Genomic DNA, 18,811 nt, shown 5'->3' with positions numbered 1-18,811 from the left:
TATCACGTCAAGCGTAGACCCTCAATGATTATCGTCCTGTGAAATATTAGACAGCTACTGATCGATGTTTCGATGATACTTAGCCGATCCGTACTAGATAAAATTTATGATTCGACCGAATAGTTGGATTAATATTTAGGAAAATAAATATATTCGTAAATATAGTATCACATTAATTCTAACAATTTCGATCCCAATTGTTAATTATAACAACTTATAGACTTTTGAATAGATCAATCAAAGAGAATAAAATATTAAGAAAATAATATAATTAATCTTTTAAATGCCATAAGCGTATTAACATGCTTAAATTAATTAATATAATCGATTAAATGTAATATGGTCCATAGTATGGAACCGTGTAATGAAGCATATCATACAAAAGAAAACTTTTAAATTAATCAATGCTTTCGTATATTTTATTTTAAATTAATAATAACATTTATTGTCAATTATTATTGAGCTTTTTATCTACGACCTAGCGAATTATACAAAGATAATATTATACACCATTAAAAGGTTCATTTTTTTCTTTTCATAAAATTGCCAAGAAATAAATGCATTTGTTTGATTTTATAAACAAATCTATATATATATATATGAGTGTAATTTATATCAAAAAAGATGTTGATCAATATATTGTATGTAAGACATTTTGTATCTTCTCTTACAGCAAATATGACTATAACAGTGGAAAATAAAAATAAGTTTTGGCGCCGTCTCTATTTATTGATTGCAATTTGAGATAATAGTATCCAAGTCTTGCGTAGATATATCCTTGAACTTTCTAATAAATCTGATTTTGGTTCGTTCCGTTTATTCCTTTTTATTGATTGATCGATCTTATCTGGTTGAAATCTATTGAAACCATATGTAAATCTACAATAGAAAAAAAAATGCATAAAGATCTGAGTAATTTATTTGACATATTTACAAAAAATAAATTCTTAACGATGAACGATATCACCGTTCTTATATCGATTGGTTAAGGTATTCTGTAGATAAGCAAAAGAGCGTTTGTATCGAGCGCGTTACTAAATAACCATCGCACACTTCCTTTGCTTAATCGTACGCGCGTAATCGCGCGTCATTGCGGAAATTTACGTCTGCGCGACTACACTAACAATATGAAGGTCATTGAATATATCGTGGTCTTTCATATCGTTTATATAATAGCAGGTATTATTTGATTATTTGATCCATTGGAAATAAAAACAATGCAAAATCATATTAAAAAGAATACACAAAAAAAATTTATATATAATGAACAATAATTTAAATTATACGAAGAAAAGGAAACATAATTTATAATGCGAAGTCTTCATTAGAAAGCATCTTATCACACACACAAAATCGATTATATGAAATTTAAAAATGTTATTATGACAAAAAAAAATGATGCGTTGATAATGATACATCATTTCCATTGTAAAGAAAAAAAAAAATACATCTATGAGTCCATCTAATATCGACACAAGGAGACACAATTTCACTTTTTGGACGATGTCCAAAACCGCATTCCATCTATAGCCCGAATTCTTTATCGGTGAACGTCGCCAATTGATTTTAAGGAAACGTATATATGCCTTCAGTATCGAATCTTTGCTATGTAATGAATGCATATTATTAACTGAAGGTTGAAACTAAAATAAATGTTAAACAATTTAAATTTATTATAGAATATGAAATGATTCGAAACTAATCTTGAAATGTTCAGATAAATTAATAAAAATGACTCGCAACTTCAAAATATGAATTTTGAAATATGAATCAATATATAATCAATAAAATCGTAGATTTTAACAGAAAATGTTTCTTTCGTATGTTTGAAGTTTCTCGATCAACGACAATTGACAAAGAAACACAATTGATTGGATCGTGTTATGTAAAAAAACGATGTATCCTCTCTCTTTGTTGAATGATTTTAATTAAAACCAGCAGTCAGTTCTATCCTATTAAGGCAGGAGTTAACGGTCAAAAGCTTATTTGCATTTCGAAACGATGAAACTAATACAATTAGATTGAACATTTTTCCACAACCTTCCTCTCCTTTCTTTATCGATTTTTTAAATCATTGAATATAACCAAAAATAAATACATTGATATTTTATAAGTTTGAAAGTTAATGTATGATATTTAAAATTGTAAACAAAAGACATTTACTACAAAAAAGAAATGATAACGAATTGTATTTTAATAAATAATTTTAATAAATAATTTGAAGGTGAAGATCTAGAGAACTTTTATATGTATGTATTTATATATATACACAAACACACATTATATTTATATGTATATATCAATCTGTCTTCATCTCTGTTCTGTCTTTGTTTTGTCTCTACTCTGCCCTCTCACTTATTCTCTCTCTCTCTTTCTCTCTCCCTCTCTGTTATGTATGTATGTATGGGAGCACATGCTATATTTTGAGTGTCCAAATACACACATGTATAGGATATTCCAAAATTATTAATTGATCTTTGAGTAGATGAAAGAGGGTAAAATTTTAAGACAAAAGTTTCTCTGTCACTTTTCTCATCTATTCATTATGTTATTTAACAATTAAAACGACCAATCCCGTACGCACAATACGCAGCATTATTTGATCAAATTGAACAAATGATTCAAGAATCGAAAAAAAGAGGAGTATACGAAATAAAATCTATATATTTATATATATATATATATATATATATATATATATATATATTATATATATATATATATTATATATATATTATATATATAATATATAAAATATATACAAATAAAAAAAATATATATATATTCTCTTATTCAATAAATGATGAAAACTTAAACTAGTATAATTATTTTTTAATTTTAACAAAAAAATTATTTTTATTCTAATATTAAAATTATAAAATTAAAAGTATATCAGTATAACAATATGAAAATATAAAAAATTGTTTTATAATGGAATAATTATAATAAAGAAATCATGAAAATTGATTAGATAATGTCGTTTTCTTAAGTAAAATATTGACCAATCATAGACGAGAAAAATCATTTCTTAGAAGTACGGATATAGAGCAACTGTTTCACTACCTTGGTATATCATACATTAATGACATTTCTATGTATTCGAAAGTAGAGTTACTAGACTGAATCGTACAAAGAAAAATTATTAATAATGGATGTGAAAAAGATACATGAATTTATGGAATTGGTTGGACGTCTGAAGGTATTAATCACTTATAATTAAAGTTAGTTAAATACATGTGTGCCATTTAAAGTATGTGGACATTAACGTTTTTCACGTGTTTACTAAAGGCAAATGTCTTTGTTTGAGTTCTCTGCGCGAATCAAAATGATATATTTTCTCACCTTATGATTTTATTATGTAATATTAATATCTAATAATGTTATTATGTAATAATATATCAACTTTTAATAATTACTTTCTTTTTTCTTTTAAATTTTCAGCACATGAAAAGAACTGGATGGGTGTTAAGAAACATTCCTGATCCTGAAACAATAGCAGGACATATGTACAGGATGGCTATTCTTTCTTTATTAGCAGATGGTGAAGATAATTTAGATAAAAACAAGTAAGAAATGAATTTCTTTTTATTTTTGCAAAACTAGCATTATTTCCTGTTTTAGCATAATGCATTTAATGTATTTGAAAGATTGACTAATAGAAAGTTGTAATATTATTTTTAGAATTATGCAAATGACTCTAATTCATGATTTAGCTGAATGTATTGTTGGGGATATAACACCCATTTGTGGTATTTCTCCTGAGGAAAAACATAGACGAGAAGATGCTGCAATGGAAGAAATTTGTCAACTCTTAGGCGATAAAGGTCCAATTATATTACAAATGTTTCGTGTAAGCTATTATTTTTTACATCTTATTCGTCTGATATATTTTAAAAGAATTCTATTAATTAAATAAAATAGTATAAACATATTGATTTGTTTTTATATGATTAAATATATATATATATATATATATATATATATATATATATCTTTTATTTTTTTATATATAGGAATATGAAAAGCAAGAGTCTCCAGAAGCTCAATATGTGAAAGATTTGGACAGACTGGATTTAATTATGCAAGCATATGAATATGAGAAACGAGACAATATCCCTGGTAAATTACAAGAGTTTTTTTCATCGTCTCTAGATAAAATTAAACATCCATTCATCAACAAAGTTGCTGCTGAAATTAATATTGAAAGAAATACTTTATTTTCTAATTTAAATAAAACAGAATGACAACAGATTAAAATATGAATTTAATTTTTAAATACATAGATTTAATATATTAGATAAGATTTTAATTACAGTTTTATTTATTTAAAAACAGTACATTTTACTAATTTATACAAATGTTACGTAACAATATACGTAACTATTATTATGTTCAGTTATATAAAATGTAAACATACACAATAGTATATACTAAAAGCATACACAAAAGAACCTAATAAAAATTAAAGAGCAGAAGTAAAAATAATAGTGTTTACTATTATTATGTTACTTAAATATTAAACGTTAATACTATACAAAGAAGTAGAATTGCAATTTGATAATGCAGGATTGTTTTATTTATAAAAATAAGTTATAGTGATATAAATTATATCAACTTTTGATTTAACCACATATTGCTTTGTGGTTGTATATATTTATTGATATTGCTGTTAATACACACACAACTAGATGGAATAATTTGTATACTATACGTATAAAGTTTGTATATTTATCACTTGATAAGCCATTAAAAAAAATGAAACAAGGAAATAGTATTATAAATTTATGCCTTAATACAGTGACAAATAAAATATACATTTGTACATAAATTACAAGAAATATTTCAATTAATATACAATTTTCATTGAGTATATCAATATAGAATACATAAGCTTTAATATTTAAATATTTCATCCTAATGGATAAAGAAACAAGAATGAATGAAGCGCAGTCATGTATGTGGATCTAATTATTATTTCAAGATTTGATTTTTATTCATGTTATTTAACATACATTGTATACTAGAATTACATACGTGTACCTAATAAAAAAGTTTCCGACTAACATATTTTATAAATAAATTCATATTTTTCGTTACGTTTATTAAATTGTTTCTTATTATACTTATTATTATTATATTACTTATTATACACACATCAACCTATCATAGCTTTGAATAAATGAACCGTTTATTTTGAAAGTGGCCTAAGTCCATTTATCTTCAAATCGAGATATTTAAGGGTGTGCGTTTCAATGAATTTAAAAATATACGTATAGGATACTAATGAGTCACACTACTTAAGTGTATCTAGGGGTATTAAATTTGTAATTCCTATTAAAATAGTGGCGATTATTAAGTGAATAATATGCGTTTTCTTATCAAGAATGGAGTTAGGTCACTTTCAAAATAAATGACTTAAATATTTAAATTAAAAATATTCTATTTTTAAAAAAACGAAGAAAAGAATGTTTCACACAAAAGACTATAGAAGGCGCTGATTAAATGTCAAAAGAATATTGATTTTATATATAAGAAACTAACGTATGGAATGACAAATTTCTGCACAAATTTAATTACTTTCCTAAAAATTAATTTAAATAATGTTATCAATATTAAAACTAGTATATCATTTTTTCAATTTATAAAGCAGTATGAACAAATATTACATATCGTGTCTACAGATTAGTATTTAAAGGCATGCTCGAAGTAATTCGCGTCAGTTGCTTTGACGAAAGTGTTCGCAAATACATCATTTCGTGCAGTATAATTTCTTCCTCATCTTTCGTTATATTTAGTTAAGATTTCCGAACAATTATTGTTTCTTGATATTTATATAATTTTCCTTAGCACTGTAATGAATATCACAAAAGAAATTGATTGGACATCAGCCGATAATATTTTCAAAACATTCGATTTAAATAAAGACGGTATAATCGATGAAAAAAAATTTTTTCTTTTATGTAAGGAACTTTACGATGAAAAAGAAGTCAATGAAAATGAATGGAGAGTTAAAGAAATGTTCAAGATATTTAGCTTGAATGATCAGAAAGGATTAGAAAAATCAAAATGGATAAGGTATTGTACAATTTTATGTGATATAATTTTATGTATATAATCTATTTTATGTGATATAATCGCTAGAATATTTATCTATATTTATCAAATTTTTTGAAATCCGTTTTCGATATATTATATTTAATTTTAAATTTTTAAAAGTTAAAAACTTTTCATTATAAACGATGATTATTAATTACTATTATCGCTTTTCATATTCCACCGGTAATTAGGAATTTTACATTGATTATAATTTTAATTAAACTTATTCAATAAAACTTGAGTAATATATCAATGATTAATATGACGTGACAAAGTATTAAATTTTATGTTCTGTCTGTGATTAAATATACGTTTGAGTCAGATTTATATGCCTGCTCATGTTCTGAGTCAGCGAATGATAAACATAACAAACGAGTAGCATAACGAAAGGATTTACTCTATTTCGTGCTTTATTTAATTTTTTTTCACGGCAACATGTCAATAAATAATATTCTTTATATGTAGATATATATACTTTACGTAGAAATAAATTGAGAATGCAATATTGTAATGATAATATCGAAAAGATATTCACTAAACATATTCAAATTTTGATGCATTATTAATAAAAAATTTGGCGCGAAATATAAACGATTTCAAACTTGTTAAAAAAAAAAAAAAACGAAAGATGTAAGAAATAATTTTTCTGAAAGTCAATACAAAATTATTTCTCATTCATCCGTGTCTATTATTATTATAATATCTATATATATATATATATATATGTGTGTGTGTGTGTATATATGTAACTATTGCACTTATATAATCGTTCTACTCTTAATAGATGCTTTAAAAAATGGATTAAAAGAAAACCTGTAAATGTATTAATAGTAGTAGATGTACAAAACGATTTTATTGATGGAAATTTAGCATTACCTAATCGAACGGGTTACGAAGTAATAAAACCAATTAATCGTTTGTTGAAACAAGCTCGTTGGGACCAAGTTATTTATTCATTCGATTGGCATCCTGAGAACCATATTAGTTTTTACGACAATCTTGCTAAACGAAAACTTCATCCGTCATCTAAAGTATGTATATCTCAAAATCTAACGTTTATAATAGGTATCCAAATACCCAATATTGACGTAACTCTAATTATACTAACGTAACTTTACTTAACATGACGTAACTCTTTTTATTGTTATGTAATAGATATACGTACCCATTAATCTACGTCAATAAAAAATAATAGTTTCTTTATTTGTAGATTACAAAAGAAAAAGCTAAGCCATTTAATACTGTTACTTTTTTAAAACCGCACGTAGAACAAATACTTTGGCCAAGACATTGTGTAATGAACTCATGGGGCGCAAAATTAAATAATGATCTATATATATTACCAAACTCTATACAAGTATGTACAATAAAGTTTCCATTAATACTTTTTACTCTTGAAAACATCTATAGTTATTCTTGTTATATATACATTGTTTTCTATATAAGATATATAAGGGCCAAGATCCAGATAGTGATGCTTACTCGATTTTCACAAAAGAAAATCAGGAAATAATTTTATCGAAAATCAAAGCCACAGATTTGTACATTTGTGGATTGGCCTCAGACGTTTGTGTGAAAGAAACATGTCTCGAGGGATTGAAACTGGGCTATAATGTCATTATGATCGAGGATAGCAGCCGCGGTATCGATAAGAACAAAACAGAAGAAGCTAAAAAATTAATTATGGTAAACGGTGGTTTGGTGACAAATAGTAATCACGTTTTGGCTCTTGTAAACGAAGGAAAACGAAGTTTGATTCTTGATCATCATGCTTTGAACAAGTCTTCTGTAAAGACTTGTATTTCCATTGATGATAAAAACGCATTAGTGAACTAATCTGTTCTTCATAATCATAGATAGAAACGATGTTAATTTTAACGAAACGCTTCCTTTAATCTTAACTCTTATCATATTCTTTAAATCAAGTATTAGTAGTTTAATAATTTTTCAAAGTATTCTTCCAAAAAATAAATCCATCCTTTTTAAAATAAATATTTTTTATGAAATAATAGCTATATATATATATATATATATATATATATATATATATATATATATATATATATATATGTATGTATGTAATGGCGGCGCATTTACTGACAGGAAATGGAGGCGATACATTTTTAATTTAATATCTAATATAATAATTTATATAATTTTTATTTTATAATTTTTATTTCTATATTTGCGGTAATCAAATTCTCACTTCATCAATTACATGAAGAGTTCAAAAATTTTAGAACCCCATTAAAAAAATATTTTAGGACTCTTGAAGACTAAATTCACCAATGTCTATATCTTTCAGGATATCTAAATTAAATGAATAAAATGTTATTAAAAACTTGATGCATGGAGTTCAAACGCATTCGTAACGATATTGTATATTGATTAACGAAATTGAATACACGACACGCGATATATAAAAAAGAAATTTTTGGAAATCGAATGTGTATTGTATTTCATGTAAATAATAAAACAATTCTAGAGAAATCTTTGGACTCAACTGACAGTATCGGATAACATTCGTGCTGTTCTCTCAATTTTATTCGCTGACTCGTCGTCTGTGGTCAATTCGCAAATGAATTTTTGCCTTGACGCACATTCTTCACCCTTATAAGAATAAATCTTCGAAGATAGATCGTAGGACAATTTTAGACACCTAAAATATTTACGTTGAAAAACAAGAAATTGAACAGAATGAAATATAAAGAATTATGATTGTTAATAACCTGCCGTTTCCAACGACAGCTTGTTTCGTATCATTATGAATAGGTCTGGCACTTCCGGCCCAGATCCATAAAAGGCCAGGGTTCAAACCACCTGTCCAAAAGTTTTTGCCTTTGAGCTTCGCATTTCCTTGGAGATACGAAATTACATCCTGATTTTCAACAATGGTTTCGAATTCGACCAAATGTCCTCCCATACCTCGGCAAAGACTGGCGGATGACTTCCAATCGTATTCACGATCACTAAAATAATAGCAATACTGACCGATGCTCGTGTAGTTCGATGGGCAGGAATCTATAAGATTTTTATTATCAATAAAAATGTAAAAAGAAGATTTTTTTACTAAAGACATAACTATCTTATTTACCTTTGTTAGCGGTAGATCCAGAAATAACATAATACAAAAGTTCTTCAGCTCTCCTGAGACGTTTTTCTACGTAATCCACTCTGTATACAAGTTTCTCAATTGCACCTGAAAACAAAAATATTAACTAGAGTTTCTGTAGAATGATATAAAGTAAATGTCCTTATAAGATTATTATCATTACCGAGTAAATAAATGTCTGTCTCAGAAACGTCTCTCTTATTCTGTGTTCCTTTGGTCGATACTGTTAATACTTTGTCATTTAGTTTCATTACCTTCGATATTCTTGACATGCCAGGATTCGCGGCAGTGACAATCCAATCTTCTAAAATTTCGCTCCAAGGTCCTATTCTACGACTTTCAGGTATATTCGTGTCGTTTGTTGATTTCGTAAAAGAAGACTCAGCTAACAATAGTTGTACAAAATACAAAATTAACACAAGCTCGTGATAATTAATTATAATAAATTATTTTGTACCATTCCTTAATCTCTTATAAAATGAGATAAATTATCGAAGTAAAATAAATTTCCTCTTTGACAATATACCCGAAATTTCTATGATGATTACTGCCGATGTCATCAATAAAATCGATAGAAATGTACGTAAGTATCTTGATTGCCTCATGATAGTACTGCAATTTGATAAGAAGAATAAATTAATTATAAAATAAAAATAAAATGAAAAAAATTTTTTATTTATATATCTATAAGTAGAAAGTAAACATACTGCGTCATAGTTAATCACACTTTTAGTCACTGATAATGATTGGAATTTCCCGCTTTCTCCGCGTATTTTTATTGCATACCTTAAAAACACAATGATGATGAATAAAATAAATATTCCAATAGATTTTTACAATTCACAAGATTACAATTTATATGTACATAACTTACAAAACTTTTAATTTTATCAAAACGATATTCTCTCAAATAAGAATATTAATACTTCCGCATTAATCCATTCAAAATGTTGTTTTCTCTACGCGTGAATGTTCAACGTACGACTGACGATAAACGATCCGAAAGGATGATCAGCCGAAGACTTCTCTGGGTCACTTTCTCCCCTCCTCGAAAAACAAGTCACTTTCTTTTACAAGTTCGTTTATAATGTCATTCTATAAGACGATTGCTCCTATGAGAAAAGGTACCTTCAAGGAAAATAAAAGAAATCAATCGATCGATGCGCGTTATAATGAACGTTAGATGTATGTGTATATGTAATTCTTCAATCATTAATTCATTTTTTTCATAAAGTTTATTATCATTTTTCGAAAGATTATAACAACGATATTTAATGACATAATCTTTCATTTATATCTTCAAACTTATGCGTTAAATTGATCTTTATGATGCACCAAAGAATCTTAAACGAAGATTAATGATCATTGGTAACTCGACACTTCCTAACTAGAAGTATTTACTTCGATATTTACAAACATTTTTTTAACCACTTATAATAATATATATATATATATATTATATAATTATAATATATATATGTATATATATATATATTATATATATATTATATATATACATACACATATACATATCCGCAATATCCGAAATTTTTTCGAACTACGGATTGGTCCCTTTATTTCGGCTCGATCATGATATCGCAAAATCCGGATCTACCTCCTGAATAAGTGATCGTCCGCAAAGATCGACCTACTGACCTCGATGGTCGTCTCGATTACGTAGAGTTGAAAAGCATTTGTGTTCATATGTACGCTTCAGTATCTAATCGTATGAATAAACGAAAATATAGATAAAGCGATACGTGATCGTACAATGAATTACCCGATCGTAAGATGAATTGTTATTATTAATCAAAGATATTGATTACAATTTATCCAATATTAATTCCAATTTATACGAATTAAAATCAATATCTTCGATTATGATATAATAATATTATTGTCTTTCGCAGTCCGAAGAAAAAAAAATACGTTTTTCCTATTCAAATAAGTTGTAATGATATTAACAATGAAACACACTTTTTTTCAATGCGAAATGTAGAAAAAGCAATATCGTATCTCGAATTCAATTTCAAAAATAAACGGTAAGATTTAGACGTTCGGTCTCAGTTTTAGTGCTTCCTGGCCTGGTTTCTGCTCTTACGTCGATACTTTCCACAGTCTGCAATACAATATTATATATTCGGTTTTGTCCGATAATAAATATTTGATCTATATATTTCATCATTTTGAAATGATTCGGTTGTCCATATTGATACTAAGGAAATATTTGAACTTACCCTATCGTCGTCGTCCCAGGAAAGTTTCTTAACTCTCGGAGACATAGATCCTACTGGCCAGACAGTCATCAGAGAGTCCGGTGGGTCACCGGAGCAAGTAGATGAATCGTGGGAAGTTGCATCGAGATTGCTCCTTGCACTCAAGTCATTCATGTTTTGAACAAGACCGCCGATATTTGGAATGTTTGAGGTTGCTGATAAGGCAGGTGGATTCGGGGCTGGTGCGATCTTATGCCTAGCATAGAGAGGTAGCTGTCTAGCCGATGCGACACCTGCACCCAATAATATTTAGTAGTGAACTAATGAAGTTCCCAGTGCACTCAACCCTTCTTTCTTTTACATTCAATCGATTTTTGTTAAAGTACGACATCGAATGAATATAATCAGTATTTTACATATTATTATATTGTATTATACAAGTTTATCGATGATCAATATAACAAAAGAAAAAAAGTGTTTTTACTATGAACAATTTCAATTCGAATTTTTACTTATCTTTTCCTAAACTTTATCGCAAAAAGTTTCCTCGTCTTGGCCGACATTCGTTTGATATACGATGATTAATGGAAGACAAAAATATAACACGAATCAAAGCCAATAATATCTAAGCCGATTTTCATCGATCGTCGAGAAGAAAGGATTGAGACTCGTAACGTGGCTTCTTCCGGACATACTTGAGCTAGCTCGTACGAATCGCCGTTCGAAACGGTGCGAAGAGCGCATCGTACCGTCATGAATTACTCGTGACGGGAACATACTTTTGATCGTGGCGGCGTAGGCTCGCTCGTTCAATTCTCCAAAACCAGGTGCGTCGAGATCGGTGACGGTCTCGTTAACGTTACTTCCACTCTCGTTCGTGGTAGAACGCTTCCTGTAGCTGTTCTCTGAAGTATCTTGAAGAGCACTGGCTCCTAATACTTGTGGCGTTGGACTTAAAGCTGATGGCACCGGCGATTTCTCGCGATATCCGGTTCCAACGGAACTTACAGATCCACCACTTTTGCTCCCTTTGCTGCTAAGCATTTTTAGAATTTTATTATTAGCCTATCCATGATAATATTTCCTTTTTTATACTATCTACATTTTTAGTTTACTTACTGCTTATATATGTAAAGAATAAGAATAAGTATAACAACTCCAAGTAGTCCTAAAACAGCTCCAAAAACTGCTACTAAAAGAACACTACTTCCCAACCAAGCAGGTGCAGCCCTTGCTGCTACAGGTAAGGAGGCACCATTCGGTATATGAACTATTACAGGTACCATGCTCGATCTAAAATGGAAATGTTTACCATTCAAGAAATGATTATATCTCAGAAAGCTATTTTAAATCTACACTAAATATGTACCTTGGAGGACGTCCTGAATCCGAAACAACTGCTACTAAACGAGCCATTGAACCATTTATGGTATTCATAGATCTTAAAATCAACTCACCATTGTCATGTATTTCAAATGACCTAAAATTTCATATATTATTATAATAGAAATGAATTGCTACTTAATTCATTTAGCGATAATTTTTTCCGCTGAAAAAATAAATCTTATATGTAAATAAGTATTGTAATTTAAGAACAAAATACCTTGCATCTGGACCTCTTAAAGACAATCGAATCATATCGTCTCTGTCGCCATCCGCGGCTTCCAATCTTCCTAAAAATTCATATGTAGTCGATATTCTTTTCAAAATAATACATAAAATACAAAAATCACTGGCTTATAAAACATTTATTATGTACAATGTTAACTGTGAATACAACTTACCGACAATAGATCCTTCTTTTAAAGAACGAGCATGGAATTCATATCTGGGATGTCGAAATCGTGGTTCCCATTCATTCACATCCTCAATCGATACATTGACTCTGGATGTATCGTTCTACATGAAATAATTAAAATAAATATCGGTAATAAAAATAAACAAGTTTTTAAAAGAAGTTGAAATAAACGTACAAAGTAACCATCAGTAACTTGAACTAGAAAACTATGTTGAGTTCTTTTCTCATAATCAAGAGTACCCTTCAAAATTAATTCGCCAGAAGGAGTTACAGAGAACCTTTCCAAGTCTTCAACTGCTCCAACAAGCCAAAATCTTAATAGCTAAAACATTGACAATAATCTTCTTTTACACGAAAATACATATTTAAACACATTGCATTATAATGAATACTTACAGAATCAGCTCTATTGACGCTCATAGTTAAAATAACGCTACCAGGCGGTGTATTCTCCGGAATTTTTATTTGATAATCTTTTAGCGTGAACTTCGTAGGTACTCGGCCACCTAATTGAAACATATTGTGTCAATAATCAAGTCAATTATTTTTAATAATTTAAAAAGAATATGTGATGATTATATACGTAATATGTCAACCGTAACTAACTTAATTCAAATTCAAATTATTCACAATTACAATTAACAGTATGACAAAGTCATTATAGTAATGATTTACCTGCAGTAGGACCTGTTCCATAAGCATCCTCTCGAGATACAACGATAGTCGCCAATGCATATCTATCAGGATTGTCTATCTGAGTAGCCTAAGAATCCAATGACAAAATTAGAAACCGTAACTTATAAAACAGGATACGATACAGGCATTTGTTAATTTTTTTATGTCTTTTTAAGGAGAAAAAAATACATTAAGGATTTATAAAAAGATGGCAAGATAACTCACTTTAACGACGATCGTAGCAGGCGACAAGAGTTCATTTTCTTGCAACGATCGTATAATAACTATTTCGGCAGTGTCAGGATTTAAAAGAAGAAAAGGTAAAATTCCTCCTTGAATGGTATATCTAACAGGAGCATTTATACCAACGTCTTGATCAACAGCCTTTATCGATGCTGGCTCCACTTTCAAAACTGTTCTCTATATGATAAAACAACTATTTATTAATTTGCCTATTCCTCTTTCAGAACTATGTAGATGTATCACTAGATTTTATCGGCATTTACCGTTTTAATTTGCGAAGGAAGTTTGACTTTGTACTGATCATTGAGAAACGAAGGATTTTGATCATCGGCATCGATGACGTTCACGTATAACGTCGTGGTCGAGGATCGTGGAGGATTACCTTGATCCTACAAAAGAAAATAAACTAATATAATTCATCATCTGACATTTACTAATATTTGATAAAAATATCGGTAAACTTACTTGTGCTCGAATATCAATGGAGAAATTTGTAAGAGCTTCGTAATCCAAAGGTTTTCTTAATACTAGCGTGCCTTCTAACGCATTCACAAAAACGAAATATTCCTACATAAAAATTGAAGGTACGTCAACAATTGATGTCTAAAAGAATATGAATAGACAAAGAACAATAATGCTATTTACCGAATGAGGTCCCGGTAAAACGGCATATTGCACAGTAGAATAAGGCCCTGGTTGATCTGCATCCACTGCTCGGACACCCTGCAATACTCTTGTGCCAACGACCGTGACCTGAAAATCAAACGGATGTATGACGTTTATGCGCATTGAGTTTATTGCACTTTAATTAGATGCTTGTTCATTGAAACGAAATTAAACAACATAGAGAGCAAATCTAGATATCATGGTTTTTTCTTCTATAACGATCATATCAAAGGACAATGAACCTATTAAAACAGAAAATAAAAAAATCCAATGTTCCTCTTACCTCAGAAATATTCAATACGTAAGGAGCGTTCACGAATTGAGGCGCATTATCATTGGCATCAGTCACGCGAATATTAACTGGTATCACGAAACCCTAGAAGAAAAGTAGAATACGGTAAACAATGTTAGCGTTAATTTCTCGATCGATCTTACTGAGGTAAGGTAATACTAACGGGATCTAAAGTACGTTTTCTTTCGCAAATAACGTTAACGTAAACGCTGGCAGGTCCGTCAACACCTTCTTTATCCAGTGGTCTAGTTAATGTTAAATTTTTCGAATAAGGTGAAAACTCGACAGGACTATCAAGTTCTTGAAGTCTCAATTTAATGTCTCCGTGTGGTCCTGGATCTCCCAAGACACCAAGAACGCCGACGATATCGCCAACTGCGTGATCCTCGTTGACAAAGAGATGAGCCGCCGTTGCACCGTTTTCCAAAAAACATCTCGTGTCTCGGATCACTATTCAACGTCAAATGTATCACACGATCATGAAAGAAAGATAAGATAAAAGAATAAAGAAAAATATGGGTCATGGAAGGCCTTAAGTGTAGAACAACAATATGGATCAGAGTGCAATCGAAGAATTTGCAATTTTAATTCATGATCGACCTATTGTGTACTTTTGAGATTTTACACAGCGATCGCTTACATACCAAAGAATTTTCTCACGATAGAATATATGTATACGTAGGGCTAGTGTCAGTGTCATTTATGGTTTCCGGCTTTCCATCGAATTAATACCTGTTTTTGACAATACTCGTGACACAAAAACTTTGACCTATATATTTCGACTTAACAAAAGTCATATCCGTGACAATTTTACATCGAATTTAAAGAAGTAAACATTTTTTGTACGATTACATATTCTCTATTTATCAATCTAAAATTATATTTAAAAATAAAATAGATAAATATTCAATAATATAACAAATAAAAATTTCTCGAGGGAACGTTTGAATAGATAAGTGAAAGAATGGGCGGTGCCGTCCTCGAGCATTGGTGCATTCAAGCACCCAAGCATGGCTAGATATTTCATGAAATTTTTTATATCAAACTACTTGATGAAATCGAGACAACACCGACTGTAACGTTAGATGTCCTTTTTCATCGAATTTCGCTTGGTACCGCGCATGCCGGATGTCTCTCGGCTTTCACAACGTCCTGCTTGAACCAACGCATATCTATGGATTCGTACAGATATATACGTTCAATTTTTTTTATATCAGACAGTAAATGAAACACGACAAATTCATAACAGAATTTTCGTTAAAGAACAAAAAAAAAATACAGAAAAAAGAAGATTCGTTCAGAGAACACGTCTATTTCTTTTTTAATACCAAATAAACAAAATGAATTTTTTCGATTATTAATAATAAACAAATTAGATTTTTTAAAATACACGATATATGCATAGTTATCGTATTCTTATTCCGTATTCTGGTACCGTATATTCTTATCGAATAAACTGTTAGCAAATCTTTCGCAGTAGCGTTCGTGTTTGAACGACGCAAAAACGATGTAAGCGAATCGCGGATGGACGAACGCGCCATTTACGTGGGCACCTTTTGCTTGCGCCTGTATATGTACACAAGTATGGTGAAGTTACATACGAACGAAGGTATGCGGGAGGGTAGATATGCGCGCTTCCCTGGAGCGGAGTTCCGGCTAATCGTAAGGCAAACTCGGTTCGTTTGTAAACTCTACTAGGCTCTGCTTCGAGACCTTCGACTAACTTTTGCTTTTCTAAGCTTTCTCGAGTCTCCTCAAGCTTCTTTTCTTTCCTCAAGCGAAGTATTATTTCGAACGAAAGGAAAAAAGAACTATTCAGTTCACTCACATTGTCCGGCAATAAATTGGAGCATGCAGGAAAGAAGAGGCACGATCTTTTGTAAGCTGGTCCCCATAGCGACTCAATGTCATAATCCACCGGCTCGGATCTTGCCTGATGCATCTGTAACGAGAGAGCTTGTTTTACATCGATGACCACGGAACAGTAGAAAGAACCGAGCGATCCTATCAAACTATGCCAAATATGCTAAGGAGAATGAACGAAATGCGAACGATACTTAAACGTATCTTTCGAATTATGCTCTCTCGTTAAAAGGAAACGAAAGAGGGCTCTTCGCGTTCTATCTATATATGTACGTTCTTATCGAATGCGAAATCGATGATGCGTATTAATTGATGTAACATGGTCGAATTATTCGTTAAAATAGAGTTCGAATAAACATGGTGCGACGAACTTGGATTGATGCGGGGGGAGGCCGTTCATAACGTGTGGTTAGAAAGCATGCAGAGAAACTCCTTTATTACGTGGTTATGTAGGACTCTTGGCATCATCGAAGTGCAGAACCGGCAGCAACTTCCTACAGAAGACGTTTCTAAATTCGTAGTCGCGAGTAGTGCCTACAACGAGCAGAGTACTCCATCCCCTTCGACCTTCCTCTTCGCTTTTCCTTTCGATCTTGCGCTACATCTTTGTTAGGCTACCCATTCGAAAGTATTATATTTGTCGCGTATTGAAATTAATCGATCGAATTTTTAATGTAATTTAAATTTTAACAAGTAAAATAAATTCATTGTCGGTGACTGAATGAAGTAATTAAAAAAATAAAAATAAAGAAATTAGTTCTGAAATCAAAATTCATTACTGGGCTGATATAGCTCACTGGGACACCGTACTGTTAATTCGTGCACCGTAAACCCAAACATATCATGAGCAACCTCCGTGAAGCAACTTCCGTAAATATTCAGGTACTCTAAAATCCTCTCTCGTTTCTATTAAATGAATAAGCCCATTGATCATTAAATTAAAATGTATACTTAAAAGAAAGATAAACGAATTTATGAACAAATACAAATGAAACCGATAACATTTATACTCACCACGAACGGCGTTTATCTTCGGAAACGTATTAGCCATCAATCATTGAACTCTGAGGTAACTCAAGTAAGAACAAAATAAATAGGACCTAATAATCCACCTGTTCCCTACGATGCACCTGTCCTTTGTCTCACACATACACACACATATATAGCTAGGATCACTTTCCTTGCAAATTTGTTCGTTCTTTTTTCCTAAAAAAAAATCTAGAAAATTTGATCACGATAAATAATAGACGATGAAAATGATCGATCGATGAAACAGATAAGATATTGTATTGTCTTCTTCAAATCACGCACTATTCGATCGAAGGAACGATACCACGTAAGATATTCCTCGTAAACGAAACAGCAGGCTCGCACTTTGATTCGGTACTACGAAAGACGAGTAGTGGACAAAGCGATGGCTCTCGAAAAGTTGGATCTCTTCAATTCGGCCGGAAGTGGGGGTCCGACAAAACCACAACCAAGTGAACAGGTGTTCGCCTTCGCTCAAAAAGAAGCGAGGGGTGCGTACGTGCGTGAGTGAGTGAGTGAGTATGTGCGTGCGCGCACCAGCCAACCAGCTAGCCAGCCAGCTAGCCAGTCAAAGAGCGGAGTAGTCGCGTGCGACAGTGCGTAACGTACCGCCCCTCTTCTTCATCCCCATTGAATTCCCCCTTTCAAGAGCTTTCCTATCCATAGTACACTGCACACGGTCTTTCCTTCGATGTAACGCTCAATTATTTCACGTGATTCGTTTCTTTGAAGCTACTCGCGTTTTAAGTTTTAACAATTCTACTAGGTTTATGCAATTTAATCGAAATAAAAGAATACTTTTTAAATAAATTTTGAGGTCA

General features: G+C 30.8%; 4 protein-coding genes across 9 annotated transcripts; 2 read left to right on the top strand and 2 right to left on the bottom strand.

Annotated features, from left to right (window-relative positions):
• Positions 1-3,051: 3,051 nt before the first annotated feature.
• Positions 3,052-5,100, top strand: LOC124424806 (5'-deoxynucleotidase HDDC2). Of its 2 annotated transcripts, none has more exons than XM_046964313.1 (4): positions 3,052-3,199; positions 3,442-3,566; positions 3,682-3,850; positions 4,014-5,100. In XM_046964313.1, exons 1-4 carry the CDS (start codon positions 3,149-3,151, stop codon positions 4,242-4,244), a joined length of 576 nt encoding a protein of 191 aa, XP_046820269.1. In that variant the 5' UTR covers positions 3,052-3,148; the 3' UTR covers positions 4,245-5,100. The 2 variants fall into 2 exon arrangements, with proteins under 2 accessions (XP_046820269.1, XP_046820276.1); XM_046964320.1 differs by lacking the exon at positions 3,052-3,199 and adding an exon at positions 3,225-3,358.
• A 418-nt stretch (positions 5,101-5,518) lies between these two features.
• On the top strand, positions 5,519-8,108 carry LOC124424787 (nicotinamidase-like). The gene is made up of 4 exons (XM_046964291.1): positions 5,519-6,075; positions 6,881-7,127; positions 7,307-7,453; positions 7,543-8,108. The coding sequence occupies exons 1-4, from the start codon at positions 5,855-5,857 to the stop codon at positions 7,930-7,932; spliced, it is 1,005 nt and encodes a 334-aa protein (XP_046820247.1). The 5' UTR covers positions 5,519-5,854; the 3' UTR covers positions 7,933-8,108.
• Positions 8,109-8,240: 132 nt separating this feature from the next.
• On the bottom strand, positions 8,241-10,315 carry LOC124424797 (C-type lectin domain family 9 member A). Its single transcript, XM_046964303.1, has 8 exons — positions 10,083-10,315; positions 9,916-9,994; positions 9,735-9,820; positions 9,372-9,593; positions 9,191-9,295; positions 8,826-9,117; positions 8,605-8,755; positions 8,241-8,406 (listed from the first exon to the last, which is right to left on the bottom strand). The coding sequence occupies exons 2-8, from the start codon at positions 9,921-9,923 to the stop codon at positions 8,398-8,400; spliced, it is 873 nt and encodes a 290-aa protein (XP_046820259.1). The 5' UTR covers positions 9,924-9,994; positions 10,083-10,315; the 3' UTR covers positions 8,241-8,397.
• Positions 10,316-10,420: 105 nt separating this feature from the next.
• On the bottom strand, positions 10,421-18,770 carry LOC124424735 (protocadherin-16). 5 transcript variants are annotated; one of them, XM_046964193.1, is made up of 18 exons: positions 17,976-18,770; positions 16,927-17,040; positions 15,262-15,548; positions 15,090-15,182; positions 14,786-14,893; positions 14,606-14,707; positions 14,404-14,529; positions 14,123-14,317; positions 13,898-13,985; positions 13,619-13,728; positions 13,398-13,544; positions 13,209-13,323; positions 13,028-13,097; positions 12,794-12,904; positions 12,544-12,717; positions 12,120-12,460; positions 11,446-11,717; positions 10,421-11,327 (listed from the first exon to the last, which is right to left on the bottom strand). In XM_046964193.1, the coding sequence occupies exons 2-18, from the start codon at positions 16,991-16,993 to the stop codon at positions 11,238-11,240; spliced, it is 2,496 nt and encodes an 831-aa protein (XP_046820149.1). In that variant the 5' UTR covers positions 16,994-17,040; positions 17,976-18,770; the 3' UTR covers positions 10,421-11,237. The 5 variants fall into 5 exon arrangements, with proteins under 5 accessions (XP_046820149.1, XP_046820176.1, XP_046820168.1 ...); XM_046964220.1 differs by having other exon boundaries at positions 12,204-12,460; XM_046964212.1 differs by having other exon boundaries at positions 12,120-12,457.
• Between the last annotated feature and the right edge of the window lie 41 nt (positions 18,771-18,811).

This window comes from Vespa crabro, chromosome 1 (genome assembly GCF_910589235.1).
Source record: "Vespa crabro chromosome 1, iyVesCrab1.2, whole genome shotgun sequence".
NCBI classification, from domain to species: domain Eukaryota; kingdom Metazoa; phylum Arthropoda; class Insecta; order Hymenoptera; family Vespidae; genus Vespa; species Vespa crabro.
The sequence above is the reverse complement of the archived record's forward strand: the minus strand, read 5'-3'. Positions and strand labels throughout refer to the sequence as shown.

Coding starts and splice junctions, on each gene's coding strand:
- LOC124424797 (XM_046964303.1), bottom strand. Junction 9,594..9,734: donor AATCATCATAGAAATTTCGG/GTATATTGTCAA, acceptor AACTATTGTTAG/CTGAGTCTTCTTTTACGAAA. Junction 8,756..8,825: donor GCTGTCGTTGGAAACGGCAG/GTTATTAACAAT, acceptor TAAATATTTTAG/GTGTCTAAAATTGTCCTACG.
- LOC124424787 (XM_046964291.1), top strand. CDS start 5,855: ATGAATATCACAAAAGAAATTGATTGGACATCAGCCGATAATATTTTC. Junction 7,128..7,306: donor AACTTCATCCGTCATCTAAA/GTATGTATATCT, acceptor CTTTATTTGTAG/ATTACAAAAGAAAAAGCTAA. Junction 7,454..7,542: donor TATTACCAAACTCTATACAA/GTATGTACAATA, acceptor TTTCTATATAAG/ATATATAAGGGCCAAGATCC.
- LOC124424806 (XM_046964313.1), top strand. CDS start 3,149: ATGGATGTGAAAAAGATACATGAATTTATGGAATTGGTTGGACGTCTG. Junction 3,567..3,681: donor GATAATTTAGATAAAAACAA/GTAAGAAATGAA, acceptor TATTATTTTTAG/AATTATGCAAATGACTCTAA. Junction 3,851..4,013: donor TTATATTACAAATGTTTCGT/GTAAGCTATTAT, acceptor TTTTATATATAG/GAATATGAAAAGCAAGAGTC.
- LOC124424735 (XM_046964193.1), bottom strand. CDS start 16,993: ATGGGGACCAGCTTACAAAAGATCGTGCCTCTTCTTTCCTGCATGCTC. Junction 15,549..16,926: donor CCAATTTATTGCCGGACAAT/GTGAGTGAACTG, acceptor GACGTTGAATAG/TGATCCGAGACACGAGATGT. Junction 14,530..14,605: donor CCATTGATATTCGAGCACAA/GTAAGTTTACCG, acceptor TTTCTTTTGTAG/GATCAAGGTAATCCTCCACG.